We start from the raw sequence: 16,230 nt of genomic DNA, 5'->3' as shown, positions 1-16,230 counted from the left end.
CCATAGGTTCTGTTGCTGAAGAGATGAAAATGCAACCTATTTATTTCCTAGGTCACGTTAGACTGTGAGGGGATGTTCTTGCTTTATGCTCTAAAGAAATGTGTTATTCACAGAATCATAGAATGAATAGGGTTGGAAGAGGCCTTAAAGATGGTCCAGGTCCAACCCTTCTGCCATAGGCAGGGACACCTTTCACTACACCAGGCTGCTCGAAGTCCTGTTCAACCTGGCCTTGAACACTTCCAGGGATGGGAATCTCTGGGCAATCTGTTTCAATGTCCCACGACCCTCACAGAAAAGAATTTCCTCTAATATCTAATCTAAATGTCCCTCCTTCAATTTAAAACCATTCCATTTGTGCTTCAGTTTCCTGATTATTTTCATAGCCTCCCCTGGACAAACTCCAGCAGGTCTACGTTCTTCTTATATTGAGGGCCTCAGAGCTGGATCCAGTACTCCAGGTGGTGTCTCACCAGTGTGGAGGGGCAGAATCCCCTCCCTTGCCCTGCTGGCCATGCTGATTTTGATGCAGTCTAGGATATGATTTGCTTTCTAGGCTGCAAGTGCACATTGCCAGCTCATGTCTAGCCCCTCTTTCACCAACACCTTCAAGTCCTTTGCCTCAGAGCTTCTCCCAATGCATCCTCTGCCCAGCCTCTACATGTGCTTGGGACTGCCCCTGTATATGGCTTATTAATATAATATAATAAGACATGACGCAGCGTTAGGATTTATAACAGCCAAATCCTTTATTAGAAGGAAAAACCCCCTTTATATACCCTCAGGGGGCATGTGACTCACCTGGACCCAATCACAGTAGGGTTATTCTGCTCATGTGGGTCAGAGTACGACCTGGAGACTCCCAAACCCAGCATGCATCACCTCCACATCCCTGGGACGGTCTCCTACATCTGCAGGTCAGGGCCAATGCTGTAATATGTACTTTATGTGATGATCTATCAGCCTCAGAACTCTATCCCTCATTGCAAAGGTACTAGCAAGGCCCACCCGTATACCCACTAAATCAGACCAGGTAAACAATAATAGTGACCATGAATGTGAACAAGAAGGAAAACAGCCACATCAGCAGGACTGAACTTGGGTTTATTCCTGGTTTCAGGTGTCTGTGTACTGGAGTCAGCAGACCTATGTTCAATGCAAATTCTGGTCCTCTGAACGAGTGTAGACCTCAGCTGGTGCTGCTCTAATAATGCCAGTAATGAAAAATTGAGATTTTTGACTTCTCCATTGCCAAAACAACAAAAAAACCCCAATGTAACAGGGTTTTCTTTGCCTCCTTTGTAGCATCAAGTTTCATCAGCTGCTGGAGACAGAATATTAAAGCTCAGGGAAATACTTGTGCTTGAAGTCCCATGTTCAAAGCACTGTTTAGACTTGATGTAGATGGTTTTCACGTTGCTCCTGTTCAACAATAAGTATCACAATCTACATTTTGTAAGGAAGGACAAGGACACAAATTCAAGTGACACAAAAAAACCCTTTAAGTAATTTAGGGACAAACCAAAACTATTAGAGAGTGAGGTGTGGTGCTTTTTTTTTTTGCATGACCAATGCTGTCAACTCCAATGGCCTGCCTTGTATTCCTTACTACTGAGTAGAAATGGTTTCCCTCCTTTCTTTTATCTGTGTTTCATAGGAGAAACTGAAACAAATATCGATTTAAAGCATGAAGACCAGTGATGCAACCACGTTGTGTTAACAGGGTAAGTGGGCGCAATTTTTCCCTATCACGAACTGTGTGTTAATGTTCAATTTGCCACTTGTGAAACTTCCACAAAGCAGATTTGCTTTGGATGTCTGGTAGATGCAAAAGTCAGATGCGCTGAAGTTTCCCAATGTCTTTCACATCAATACAAGATACAAGATTCTGGATATCTGAAGCACCACACAACAACCTATCTTCTGAAAAATGCAGGCTTTGAAAATGTCTCATGCTGAGCATTGAGTTATTGGATACTTTTGCCAATCTTGCTCTCACTTGTGCGTCAGGAAAAAAGTGGGTAGATAGCTGGTCCTCATTAGAGCAACATAAAATAAAATAAAACCGCCTCAAGTTTGTGATGATGGTTGGTTGGAAAAAATGTCTGAATAAGGGCACTAAGGAGAATAATAAACAACTGCATTGCCTCCTTTCTGAAACAAAAGTTTAGACTTCATGCTGAGTTTACTGAGTAAGGCTCTTCGGCATGTATTTTTGAGTCAGATGAGAGCTAATGGATGCCATACACCACAGTACTGTGCAGAGGCAGCTGTGCTCATCTTAACTGCTCTCTGCTGATCTTGGAGCAAGTTACCAGCTTGTTTCCATTACCTTTGATATCTGTTGTAGATCCATTCCAATAATCTGATTTGTCACAATGAGGACACGTTTTGGATACCCAGCAGACCAAAAAGCCAGATGTGCATCTTTGTACAGATGTAGGTACTTCACTGTATGACTTAGGTATGCCCTAAATTATTGTAATTATTCATTCAATGTCTTTCAGCCAAGGAAAATATTCCCATCATTTTGTAGACGGAATACGCTATGGTCACCTTTGAAAGGCAATACAATTTGAAATGCTGAATGCCATTTACACAGTGATTGTGATGCACTTCACCGTAAAAAAAAGCCCAACTCCTGGACCAACCAAAACCACGGTTGATATTTCTCAACTAGCCAAAAGAGAGTTTTATTATGTTTGTTAAAGGGAGAAGACCTGGTCTTAAAAGGAGGAGCTGTTAAATCACATGCCAGTGTGACTACTGTAACACTATAAAACTCAGGAGGATAATTTCTGCTATGACACAGTAAGAGGTTGTCACCAGCTTTGCCACCTTTGCACTCTATTGTACCCAGTATCTGCAATTCCAGACTGCAACTGGAAACACATAATGCTTCAGCAATATATTCACAAGCAAACCAATAGTTCATGGTTATTGTTCGTGCTTATTGTTCATGGTTTAAGTGGGGCTTTATAAAGAATTCTGCTAAAAAAGGAGAAACAGCTTGAAATGGGAGTGCAAACTAACAGCACATCAGCAACAAAGGCTCTCTCTGATCAGTTTCTTAAACATGATGTGAGCTGTCTTACAACATAGAAATAGAGAAAGATACATCTATAAAGCTGTGCTATACTCTGAGAACCTGTTGCCTTACCTTAATGCATGCCGAAAGGCTTTCTGCACATAACAGGTCAAGATGTAGCCACAAAAAAATGCCTTGCCTGAAGCTGAGTTTTCTAGAGGCCTTTGACAATTTATTTGTCCCACAGATTATGCACTATTTGTTTTCCTGCCCCCAGATACGACCTGGTTCAAATTTTCAGTGCAAAGTTTTGCATTGCTTTGCAAAGGCAACTCAAAACCAAGTTGGGTTGGGCAAAGAGAAAAACACTGAAATTAAGTCACAGTATTGATGATTTACTTCTGCTTGCATTAATTTACACAAGCTGAAGGGCAGGGTTCTCATCTCATTTGATTTTAGGTAGAGCATTAGGGAAACTTCACCTTGCTAAGCCTTCATAGTTTCACACCTTCCAGGATCAACAAAGAAACTGCAAACATGGTTTCACTGAAACTGAAAATATCTCCTCTTTTTAAATTATTTTCCTCTCCTTGCCTGAACAGAGAAAATAGATGTTACTATCTTTTCTCTCTCTCTCTTTTTGTTTTCTTTTTCTGTTGGTAACATTCCTACCAAGAGAAAAAACTTCTGTTGAAAAAGATTCAACTGAAAAAGCACCTCCCTGCAAAGTATAGTTAAAGTATGGAAAGCAAAGGGTATTGAAGTCAAGAGCAATGGCTATTATGAGAACCAAGCTACCAAAACTGGTTTTCTCCTGGGGATGAGCAAGAACAAGGAGTTTAGAATCTAGTTTGTTGGGGTTTTTTTGCACAAAAAACTGAACTTTCAATTGGTGAGTTTAGCCACTGTCTAACTGTGCCTTTGTGTTGCTGATAAGAGTATGTGATGAGTGGAAAAACATGCAGCTCTCAAGTTTAGACAAATGTTGAAGCCCACTTTATTTATTTATCCTCAGCTTTATACCTGGTTGTCCTAGGATGTCTGATTTACATGTCTTATCTGGCAAATATCTGGCAGTTTTTATGATGACAAAGAGTCAGAAATGGTGTGAACACTTAAGGGCCTGTTCCTGCTCACCAGTGAGACCAGCAGCAAAATTTCTATAAACTTGCTTGGAAGCAGAATAGGGTCCAACTGCAAAAAAGAATAGGGACTGGTGGTCTACATCCAATAAAAAAGGTAATTTTATGTACTCAGATCTGATCAGGTTACCCAATGTACCTGAACTCCAGTGCCTGACTACTACACCCTTAGCCTATCCAAAACACAAAGTAAACTAACCCACCTTCAGATTTCTGCCACCGCAGTTGCATTAAATTGTTCTCTGTAAGCATCCGTATGTCAGCCCTTTAATATGTAAGCTGGTTGACTGAGAAACATCTGAGAACAAGCAAAAATACTGGTGATTTCCCTGGAAGGAATACAGAAAGTTCTTCCTACCCTTAAACAAGATCAGGTAAGCATTGGTATTTTCTTCACCAGGCCAGACAATTCTGTCTTGCCTCAGCAGTCTCTTTCCTCCACTTGTGATCATTCTTGACTCTGCTGGACTCTTCTCCATTCTGCCCATGGCTTTCTAGGACACTAATATCCAGCATGGATCTGACCAAAGCACCATTTCATGGGCCTAACGAGTAATGTTCCTGAATACATATATCAGCCTTTGTTTATATATATATAAATACACATACACCACACATATCTATCTATCTATCTATCTATCTATCTATCTATCTATCTATCTATCTATCTATCTATCTATCTATCTATCTATCTATCTATCTATCTATCTATCACTCTATCTCTCTACCTATCTACCTATCTACCTATCTATCATGTCTATTCCATGAAGGATGAGACTGCTGAGTAATATTCACAGCATTATCCACTATCACTTTTTCTTCAGTACTGCTATCCAGCAGGTGATAAGTACCAGGTGCTAAGAATCCTTCTTTTGAAGACACCATGTTGGTGTATATATTTTTGCTTTTGTTCTCCAGCCACTTTTACAACCTGTTAGCTTCATCTAGGCAGAGATGTGACCTACACAACAATGTCAATGAGAAACCAAGTCTACCTTCTTCTCACTGGAACCTCCTCCAGCTCAGCCAAAATGATGATCCATGCCACAAGCCCTGGAGGTTTTGCTTTATGTTGGTGAGTTCACTAGTACCACGGCAGCTCAGAGAGGCACACAGTCTGACACCTCTTTGGTCTTCAATGGCACATGGATGAGCTTAGTTAAACCACTCTACAATCCATACAGAGAGTGACAGTATATAACCAGGGCCATCTGATCTTTTTGGACCTTCGCACCATTCCATCAGCCACCTATGACTTGCTCACAGTCCCATGGTCAGTGTTATCCATTCAAATGTAATTTGGATTTATTTTACCGAGGAGCACGTGTTTTCAAAGTAATGCAGACCAAAGATGGCTTTTGTTTTCTAATATGTTTCAGCACGAACAGCCATTTACTCTAAAATCTCACAGACCAAGAAGTAGAAACTGTAGCTGTAGGTACTAGGACCAGCAAAATACCACCATTTGTTCCTTATATCTGCCTTTCAGGATTGCTTTTATGGGTTGTGAGTTCTCAGGCAAGGAAGGATGGTACAGTGCTGTCCCAAGAGACAGGGGCCAAATGGAGAGGGGAATTCCCCCAGTGCTCTGAGATTTGTGGCAGTATTGTAAGAGGAAACTACTACCAGCTTTCCCCAGTTCAGCAGGGTTTTCTATCTGCTCCTTCTCAGCAATGGAATAATCTTTAAAACACCCCTTGTCTTCAGAATTATGAATTATGATATTGTTTTAAAAGCCCTCCCAAAAATTAATGTAAATGCTTGTTTGTGTTGTAAACTTTATTGGTTCTGGAACAAGTCCTCTGGAATATACATTCTGTCCCATGAATTGCTGAGAAATTCACAAAGGAGAAGGTCTGTGACACATCAGTCTCATCAAACACCTTGATCAGCATTGTAAGCAATGTCACACATGATAAGGACAAAAATACTCATAAACCACTTCAACTCTATTATTTTTCCTCTGAAAATTGGGAAGCTGATAACTGAAAGCATGAGAAGTATGAACAGGTCTCTATTTCACAGATGAGTTTCAGATATCCTATATGGATTTTAGTCTAAATTTTGTATGTTTTGAAACTTCAGTAATAACAACTTTAAATTTAGCAAAAGGAGCTGATACTTCCAAATGTCTTACTGATAGAGGGACACAGTTCTTAAAGTTGTTACATTTCGCCTATTCTTTATTTTATTTTTTAAAAATTTGAGATTTTTTTTTCCTGGTTAGTTATAAGTTGCTTCCTTTACCAGAACAACTTACTAAGTTCTTGGTGATGCTGGAATGAGTTTATGTACATTCCTAATTCAGCAGTTATCCCTACCACAAGTAGGGATTAAGACGCAGCTTTAAATGCTGATTCGGTCTTCTGCTGGAGTTTATTTCTCTAAAATGCAGCAAGTGCTTGCATATGCTTATATTTATTAAGAACAAACACATGATAAACAACTGAGCCTTACTTTTTATGTCATTGTACGTTGTGATTCAAAAGAGATAAGGATTAACTCTCAAATACTACTTTCACAGGGCTGCCAGAACTGGCCAACACATTCAAGATAACAATTTTGTACCAAAGCCAGGGTATGAGACAATCTCTGTGCTGCAGTTACTGTAAATTTAGTGACACCTTGGATGCCAAATGCTTGCTTTATGCTTCAAACGGGAAACAGTTGGATGACTGGGGATCCTAAAAACCCCACGGTTTTCAGCGTAAGTTTTTCGAAGGACCTGACAGTGGTGAAGAGCAGAGCTGTTCCACGAGAGGTTAGCAAGGAAGGAGTATGTATGTGCTGGTGTACCCCTTTCCTCTGGGAAGCCCGCTGGGAAAGACCAGTCATTCTGATGCTGGCACTCAGCTGGTTAATGGCCAGACGCTCGCCTTTACCACCGCTACCTCCGAGTAATCTCAGCTCTGCACCCCCTCCTGCTGCTGCTGCCATAAAGAGACTGCAGCTGTGTGACTGCAGCGAGAGCTACGGGCTGCTCACCTCTCCCTCCTCTCGCAGTAAGTTACACGGCAACCTGGCTTGTAATTTCTGTCTGCAGTACTCAGGCTCTTAATGGGGTCTCCTCAGCCATTACTTGCCCAGGTTACTTCCCTCTGCTGCAGTGCAGCTTGCAACTCTACATGCCAAAGGAACATGGCTGAAGCAGAGGAGTTGTCAATGACATGTCCCCAAAAGGCTGGAAAGCACCTTTCATTTAGTCATGTGCTGGCGAAATGAAGGCTTTCTTTCAAGGTATGTAATTTTTTAAAATCTGAGCACATCTCTGCTGTCCCAAATCTCCATCTGATTGCCAGTGACTGCTATTATTAGGAACTGCAGAGGGGCTGAGCCCCACCCTGCTGACTGTTGTCTGTGGATCCTGACAAATTATGCTGGCAGCTCAAATTAAAACAGTATGAGCACTGCCTAAATCAACAACCTGAGCTCTGAATCGTCTGTAAAGGGCAGAAACTCAGAGATGAGGGCAGGTCTGTCTCCTTCCAAAAAGAGCTCCCCAGACTGCATTGGTTGGTGGCCTTTTTTTTTGTGCACAGAGAGCATTTGTTTTAACTGGCAAAGAGGAAGAAAGCTTTACATGCCTCCAGCATCCAACCTTGTTGGAAATCAGCTAAGTAACAAAAAGCATCTGTGTGTCAAGAGCTACGCAGGACTGGTGTGCAACTGCCAAAAGGCCATACCCATTTAACTGCCTTGTTGGGTAATGTTATTAACCCCTGCAACCCTGTGGCTTTCTCAAATCAGAATTTGCAATATTTGCAACAGAAAATATTTTTATGTGCTAGGGAAGTTAGGGCCAGAGGCAGGTGCAGCATCCCTCTGGTTCCAAGTACTACTCCTGAAAGGCATCCTTGACTGACCACTGCCTCAGCACACACAGGCTCAGCATGTGCTCCTGTACCATTCAAGAGAGAGCCATGTAATGATTAATAATTTACTACACATGCATAGTCCAGTACATGCTTTCCCAAATGCACTCAGCAGACCAACCATCTTGCTGGGGATGATACTTTGCAATAATTCAGCTGATGAAAGAATACACATCATTCTGTACAAGAATAAAACTGTATTTGTAAAGTGGGTAAGGAGTTAGATACAAGGAGTGATCCCTGGAAGAGCAAGAGTACTCAAGGAGAGGCTTCCAGGCCCATCCCACCCTCAACCCAGCTACCCAGCAACCCATTACTTTTAGCATGGCATGTAAATCTCAAAGTCTAACCTCTGACTTCAGATGAACATCTATGCCACTGATATCATGGCATGTGGCATCTGTCCTTAAAGTTACACACCAGGCTAGAGCTTTTCAATAATTTCCAAAAATGTAAATCTTTCACAACTATTTTATTTTACCATAGGCTTAAAAATAACAACACCAAAAAAATCACAAACCCTTTTCACTTATTTTCAACTTCTTTTTCAAAATATAATTTGAAAGGCACAAACCAAAATCTAGTATCTCAGCTTCATGTCTGTGCTCAAGAGATGTTGGTGATGTGTTAAGGGCTAGGAATGTGCTGTGGAAACAATTCTAAATTTAAACAGTTGAGTTTGGGTAAGTCTGGAAACTGTCTAGAAATTTCGCAGGAGCAAGTTGGTTTTTGGTTTCTATTTGTACCTACTTTTCACTCATACTTTGACAGAAATATTTTTCATCACATCTGTGCTTCTCTTGCTGTCATGTAGATATTCCCAAAACAAAAATACTGATAAATTTTGAGACAGTAATTTTAGTTTTCAGACATTATGGGCGTTCTTCTTTGACTTTCGGCTTAAAATGGGCAAAGGCTATAACATTTCTTACACTGTGCATGAATTCCTAGTGTTTTATGTGCTCCAGAAGTAAAGACAAGTACAACTGTACTTGCACGGGTTTCTTTGTGCAAGGTCTGATCTGACATGAAGCTGACTCATGGTGTTGCTGCAGTCCAGGGTAGTGCTGCAGATCTGTGTGCAGATCTCTTCATCCTTTACAGCAAAGCAAACACAACACTTCCTTGCCCACAGCTGATTTGCACTGAGATTCACAAGAATCTCACAGGTTCATTACATGCTCACAATACAGATCTCATTTAGATTTAGTTTTTGCCAATCCCTAGCTTACGCATACTAAACCTACCCCTGGAAGTATTTGCAGCAGGATGTAGACTCTTCCTAACTCCACCAGGTGTTCCTCACCATCGAGTACTCTGGAAATATGTTAAGGTCTCACTAGCCTTCAGGTCTTCTAGCTCAGAATGTAAAAGGACGACAGCTACAGTAGGATTTTTTCTTTTTCAGGTACTTGGATGTTGGGACCACTGAGGAATGAGATGACAGCAGAATGACTGCGATTAATCAGAGCCACAAATATTGCAAATGACATAATGAGGGAAAAATGGGAATGGAAAATTGGATTAAACTATGCAGCAGCAATATTCAAATAAGCTTCATGATGAATGGCAATGGGGGCTTTCTTTAGTGCCAAAACTGACGGATTTGGTTACTCCAGGAATGTGTTTGAGATGGCTGCACTGCATTAGACCATCTAGCCTGTGCTCCATTCCAGTATAGTGCCTAAAGCAGAACCAGCAGCACGGCAAATACGTTAGATTTCTCTGCCAGCCTTTAGTAATTTGCAATGCAAAAGCTGCTTCTAATGAGAAAGTCCTTCATGGATTCCATTTCCATAAGCATGCCTGGTTTGTCCTCAAGCCCAAGTGCACTCTTCAGCATCCACTACATCCCAGAGAGTGGGGCTCTACAGCTTTAACAACTCACTACAGAAAGACTGTTTTTTTGGGGTTGTTTTGTCCACAACTGCTACCCTCCTTAGATACGTACTAATTCTTGTGCCAAAACATGTGAGTAATATTTACTTATCCTCTCTTTCTGTAACACTCATGACTTCTGCAGATTCTTCTCACTCACCTATTTTCCAAGCAGCTTACTCTTTCCATATCTTGTTGTCTTTTTTCTTCTTCCTGCAGGCTTTAGGTTTGAAGGCAACTGAACTCAGACAGATTTGATCCCATGCTTAACATTAGGACAAAAACATTACTTTCTAAATGAAGGAATTGGAAACTAGTGTATTAAGTCATCACAGCAATAGTAAACTGTTTATTAAGTGAATTTGCCACATGTTACTAAGTGATCCTCAGCACTGGAGTTTCTAATTTTCATGAATGAAGTTCTCTGGAAGGATTCACAAAAATTTTAGAGGAGTATTACGGTAAAATGACGCTGGGTATGAGATCTACTGGTCATGAGTTTTCATTTTGTAGAGTAATAGACAGTAGTAGGGTTGGGAGGGGCAGAAGAGATATTGGCTTTTCTGTCAATAAATTTTTTGAGATCTACGCACAGCACATGATACTCATGGCAGTTGTTGAGTGTCCAACCCAGAAATGTAGAATGCTGAGCTTAACAACAACTGTCATAATGAAACTATACCAGTACTGTCTTTCCTAAACATAATTATATTACTATTCTCAAAGGCCTATTAAGAAATTAGTGAAATACTATATGTAAACATGAATACACATCTCCCTTTTGGGACAACTCTAAGACCTCAGCTATAGGCTTAACTGGTGTGAAACTAATTTCCTAGGCAGGACAAGGATCCTGTCCTCACCCCTGTTGAATTACCAGCCACGTTAGTTCTTGTTCCTTGTGAAAGGCAGTGCTGCTCAAACTGCAGAGCCCTCTTCTGCAGTACTAGGCTGGTACTACCCTAAATTTGGATGCACAGACTTGCACTGGCCTCTCCTAACACTGGCTGCATGCACATGTGAAGGACTACTTTAAATGCAAAACCCCATTTACCAAGTAATCCAACTTGCCCTCTTCACTCCTCTAGCACTCTTTATTTTACCTGCACACCAACAATTTTCATTTGCATCAAAGTACAAATAGAGGACACCTTCCAGCCTTGAAAAGCTGCTTCCTATAAGCTTTCCCTGCCTTTGCTGTCAAGGAACAGCAGTCTCCCTCATTAACAGCAGCTTTTTGAGGCCTGTCAGAAAGCCAGTCCTTAATCCATCTAAGGCAGACCACACTGATACAGGAGGGGGCTATTTTTAAACAACAGTGTCCTGCCATACCAAGTCAACCTCCTGATGACATCTGAGTAATGTTAGATCCAGCTCAACAAATGCATCATCTCATAGAAAAAGCCAAAATGGTCTTTGACATCTTTGACGTGGCTACTTGTATGTCAGTGATTACTCTTCTTTAGTTGAACTACTCTGAGCTGGGCACTAGTGAGCAGTGACCACCATTGTTGTTTTTATCTGGTAAGGAATCAGTAGAGTAGTTCCCCACTTGAATCTCTAGGCTGGACATCTCTTGAACCTGAAAACCTTCTCCAACTCCTGTGCTTTAGTTGATGGTTTCTCCTCAGTGCTGTCCCTCAATGATTGCCTTTAATTCACCTGATGTATAGGTAATGCATGTTCACTGCATCATATGTGCATTTGTACCCCAGATGCACCAATACAGACTCAACAGTGCCACTTCACAGCTTTATGACTATTAGATAAGCGACAGAAAATATTTATGTTTCATAAATGCTTGTCTATGTTTAGATCACTGTCTCTGCAGTAACAGAGAAGGGGCCATATAATAAATTGTGGAGCCCTGCAGTTTATCTATCCGAAATGAGATAAATTAGCGCACCTGCCCCCATCAAGCCTGCTTCTTCTAGGGCTATTGGCATTCCAAACTTCTAAGCAACTTGCAGCAGGCATATTTTTTAAAGCCAAAAATTGCTTCCTTTTTTTACCCAAAATTTTACCCATCAATCCACTTCAGGAAAAGAGCAGATGCAAACACTTAAGTGTTCTATACAGGAACAAGCTCAGAGAGAAGAGGGCTGCAGAACTCCTCTTTTAACCTCTCCCTTTTGTCCTGATGGCATCTTCCCACAGCATTAAGAATGGGCACTACTCACTTCCATTGCTGGTAGAGCAGCAGATGGATGCTGTGGTGATTTAGGGTCAGGCCCAAGCAGACAATTTTGTCTCATGACACAAAAATTCACCCATATCTGTAATATGCATGATACCCAAGTGGGGAGATGTGATGTGGGCTCTGCTCAAGGAAGGGTCAAAAAACCAACCGCTCCTGGTCATCATAGGATCCTCCAGGACACAGAGTTTATGTTTTCCTCCTAAGCAGAGAGAACTGGATTCTGCTTTTCAGTAGTTGTCTCACATCTCCCCACTTCTCAAACCAGATTTGCACAATGCTCTGTCTTGCTACAGTCAGTGTGTGAATTACAGGGACTTCAGAAAGATCTGAAAATCACAGCTTAAGCACGTCAATGGCATTAAAAACATATACATTTGACACTTCTGTTTTTAGAATCACACATTCTACTTTTTTAAGACTATTTTGGTATTTCTTGCCCTGATAAACCATAGCATCCAAGTACTGCTCAATGTTACATGCATCTCTAACAACTCTGACATAAGGGCAAAGTCCATTATTTAGATTTTACAGATAGAAGAAGAATGCACAGAGAGGCTTGCTGTGTACTTGCAAAGTACTTGCTGCAGACAAAACAAGTGGCTAACTCACGTTCACTGAGGTTTATATTAATGTCCTAACAGTAAACTCCTTCTTTTCCTCTTCCCTTGACACTTGCCTCTGTGTCAGAGAGATATGTATTAAAACTGTGGTAAGTCAGAGTAATAAAATCAAGCACAAAATCAAACTCTTCAAAAGCTGTCAGCCTTCTGGTGTAAAAATCCATATTTCCATGTTTTGATTTGTTTTCCTTAAATATTCAGTGATGCATACTTAAAAATTACTTTGCACATCTTCCTCACAAACTCATTTTCCATGGTGATTATGGAAGACAATGTATAGGCAACAGAGTGTAGACAACCCAGTGGTAAGTGGATTTCTTTCTGTAAGTCTAGTATGCAATCAGAGTGATCAAAGAATGCTGGAGTAAGCTTCTGCTCATCTCAGTGAGATACTACATCTTGTTAAAATACAGGAAACACCTAGCTGAACTGAAATGCCATGTCTTTCTGCTTCTGAGAAAGGCAACATTTGAGGACTGACCTTATTTTAGCTGACCGGTGGCAGAAGAGAAATGTCTAACTTGTGTCATGTCACTCATTCTGATGGAGCAAAGCTTACACTAGAAGTAAACTTCTCTGCATTCTAACAAACATTTGCAGCAGCCAAAGCACAGGAGAAAAGTTACCTAACAAGCTTATATGGAAAACCTGTTGCTCTGTAGAGTGGTAAGCAAACAAGTCAGTTCATGGACCCACATTAAAGCTTAAAATAAGGCTGAATATTTTTGATGCTGAAGTAAAATTATTTCAATCTAATTAACTGCACACATTGCTATACTGTGTTTTATTTACTGCCAGAAATAGAAACCAAAAGGAAATATGTATAGAAAACAAAGATCCAGCTTCTCAAGGTCTTCTCTTACACCAGCATAAACCTACTGTAAAAGCTGCAATACACCAGGTGATAATTCTAAATCCATAATGGTTTCATTGGTGTGAAACGCAAAATACTAAGAAGCAGAGCACTTTATCTATTCTGGTGAAAGGTTTAAGGACACCACATGGAAATGGGTGTGGTTTGGTGTTCTGTCATATAGCACTCAAAAGAAACAACAATAATGTAAAGCTTTTTTTTTTTTAATGTGGCGATGGAAGTTTTTCAGAGCTATGCAGAGCAGCAATACATGGAGCAGCGCTGCAGTACAGTTCTGCCATAAAGGGGTCCCAAATCACAGGTAGTGGTGAGGCTTGCCTCTGGGGGAACATTCCTGGTGTTTCCATTTGGAGATATGTCAATGCCTATGCTGACAGAAAACTGTGACCCAGCTTAAAAATATGCATCTACTTTCTCCTGCCTGAAAATTAATTAGTTAGAGCTTGCCCCCTCCCCATATCAAATAATACCATTTGCTCTTTCACAGGAAGTATTTTAGAGAGAAAAACCCCCACAAACTTAGTTTTAAATCTGGTTACTTTAAATTTCCATGGAACTATTAGAAGAACAGTAGACATCAAGCAAATATCTTGGAACAACAGCAGCAGCAGCAGCAGCCGCCGCAGCAGCAGCCATTCCTCTTACACTACAAAGGAAATCTGTAACCTGTGCTGGCTACAGAAAAATGTAGCATCTGTTGATCACTGGGGGAACTTGGGAAGGGAATGTAAAACCCATGCGGGCTCTGCCATCTTCTGTTTCTCTTCAGACCTCCAGGTGTGCAGTCCCTGGCACAGACCGTGCCATCCCTCTGGGACTGGCACAGCTGCATCAACATCTCTGCCATGGGGAAGAAGAGCTGGGTGTCACTCTAACAAGGGCAGGCTGTATGGGGCTGTCAGACTGGCAGTGCCCACACAAACACAGGCCTTTTGACATGGTGCCTGTGACATGCTAGAAGATGAGCTGGCAATTTCTGTATGCCAGGATGATGGTAGATTCTAAACACCCAGGCCCAATACTCACCAGGTATCAGTGCCCACATTTCTCAGAGGTCTGCACCAGCTGAGCTCATGGCTCAGTCCAAATTACTGTACTAAATCTGAAAACAAAAGTTAAAGCTAAAATGGGGCTAAATCCTGCCTATGTTTTACCCCGGCAGGATGCAACTCAGAAGGGAATTTGAAGGCATGTTCTCAGCTAGGGAGCTGAGGTGACAGTTTAACTAGTAGATCAAATAATTACATCATTTTGATAATGCAGTGTCTGTGTTTGTCTTAAAAATTAGTAATATCGCAATTATTTTCTGCAATAAAAGCCACCCTTCAGCAGATCCTTTTGCTTAACTTCTTAATCAGCTAAGCAAAAGCTCACACTGTGAGAAAATACATTTTCAGCAGACTACTCATTTTCTCCCACAATCTCCCTTTCTCCCCATTTACTCCTTCTTTTCTTCTCCATCATCAATCTTTTAAGCATGCCACTGTGCATTCACATTTTTCTTTCTGCACGTGTCAGCTCAACGCTGTTCCTCAGAGCCCTCTTTCTCCGCCAAATCCCGCAAAGCAGATGTTAACCACTCATTTACCGAACAGAGAACTCCACACACAACTTTGCAAAAGCCAGGCTCTCCGGGTGCTTCCCAGCCACTGCGCTGGAATACTCCCTTCCCTCCGCAACCCACAGCTATGGACAAAGGAGCAAGTAAAATGAAACTGACTTACTGCTATGGCTTGGAGCCTTTCCTTGTGCAACTCTGCTTCCGCCATCCTGGAGAGAAGGACACGGGAGGAGAGAGAGGGAGACGGGTGGGAGAAAAAAAATAGAAGAAACAAGAAGGCAAGCAAAACCAAAACGGAGCTCACACTGCAGTCACCGGGTGGGAACTGGAGTAATTGCAAAGAAAGCTGAGCTCCTGTATAGCAGTCAACCACTTTTGGAGGCACTGCAGCCTGGCTCACGGTAAGATCATTTTAGTCACTGGACCAGTGCCTGCCTCGCTGCCTGTCTCCCAGCTGTATTGCTAAGTGCATTTCATTGCTGCTTCTGTGTGCTGGTGCTGTCACACAAACCATGTATGCACTCTCCAAGCAGCTGAGCAGAGGGATAGCTCGCATGGCTATAATTTTTTGCGTTGACGTCTCAGCTCATTTGCTCCTCCTATGGGGTGCTGGGTCACGACAGGAGCTCGACATCAGTAGCGTGCACAGTAATCCAAACCTGCCTGACTGCAGCAGAGGAAGCAGACAGCTGTGGCACAGCATGTCCTTAGCGAGCAGCACAGCAGGGAGGGAAGGACGGTGGCACATGGCGCAGGGAGAGGGAGCTGCGGCAGGCAGGCAGGCAGGCAGGCAGGCAGGCAGGCAGGCAGGCAGGCAGGCAGGCAGGCAGGCGGCGGCTACAGCCTCAAGCTAAAGCAGGTTTGGCTAAGGGAAAGGACAGGGTGGCAGGAGGGAGAGCATGGACTTTAGGGGAACCGCACAGCCGCTTGTGAATGCAGTGGTAACATGGCACTCCGCAAAAGACTTCTGCTGCAGAGCAGCCCTTAAGAGAAGCAATGAAGAGCATGTGTATAGAAAGGAAGACGTAAGGTGTCCACACACCCTGCATTAACGT

The 16,230-nt window shown here is 42.0% G+C and overlaps 1 protein-coding gene across 4 annotated transcripts in view; it reads right to left on the bottom strand.

The window, feature by feature from the left end:
- PALM2-AKAP2 (PALM2-AKAP2 fusion) overlaps positions 1-15,915 on the bottom strand; it is a 264,850-nt gene extending 248,935 nt beyond the window's left edge. For 2 of the 4 annotated variants that reach the window (XM_029965378.1, XM_029965379.1), the window contains exon 1: positions 15,339-15,819. In XM_029965378.1, coding sequence (XP_029821238.1) covers positions 15,339-15,383 — 45 coding nt within the window. In that variant the 5' untranslated portion in view covers positions 15,384-15,819. Of the gene's footprint in view, positions 1-15,338 lie in introns of all 4 variants that reach the window. The other 2 variants (XM_029965383.1, XM_018086014.3) reach the window with 2 other exon arrangements.
- Between the last annotated feature and the right edge of the window lie 315 nt (positions 15,916-16,230).

The sequence above is a fragment of the Manacus vitellinus genome, unplaced genomic scaffold, assembly GCF_001715985.3.
Source record: "Manacus vitellinus isolate BGI_N305 unplaced genomic scaffold, ASM171598v3 scaffold_9_pilon, whole genome shotgun sequence".
NCBI lineage: Eukaryota > Metazoa > Chordata > Aves > Passeriformes > Pipridae > Manacus > Manacus vitellinus.
This window is presented reverse-complemented; position numbering and strand designations above follow the sequence as displayed.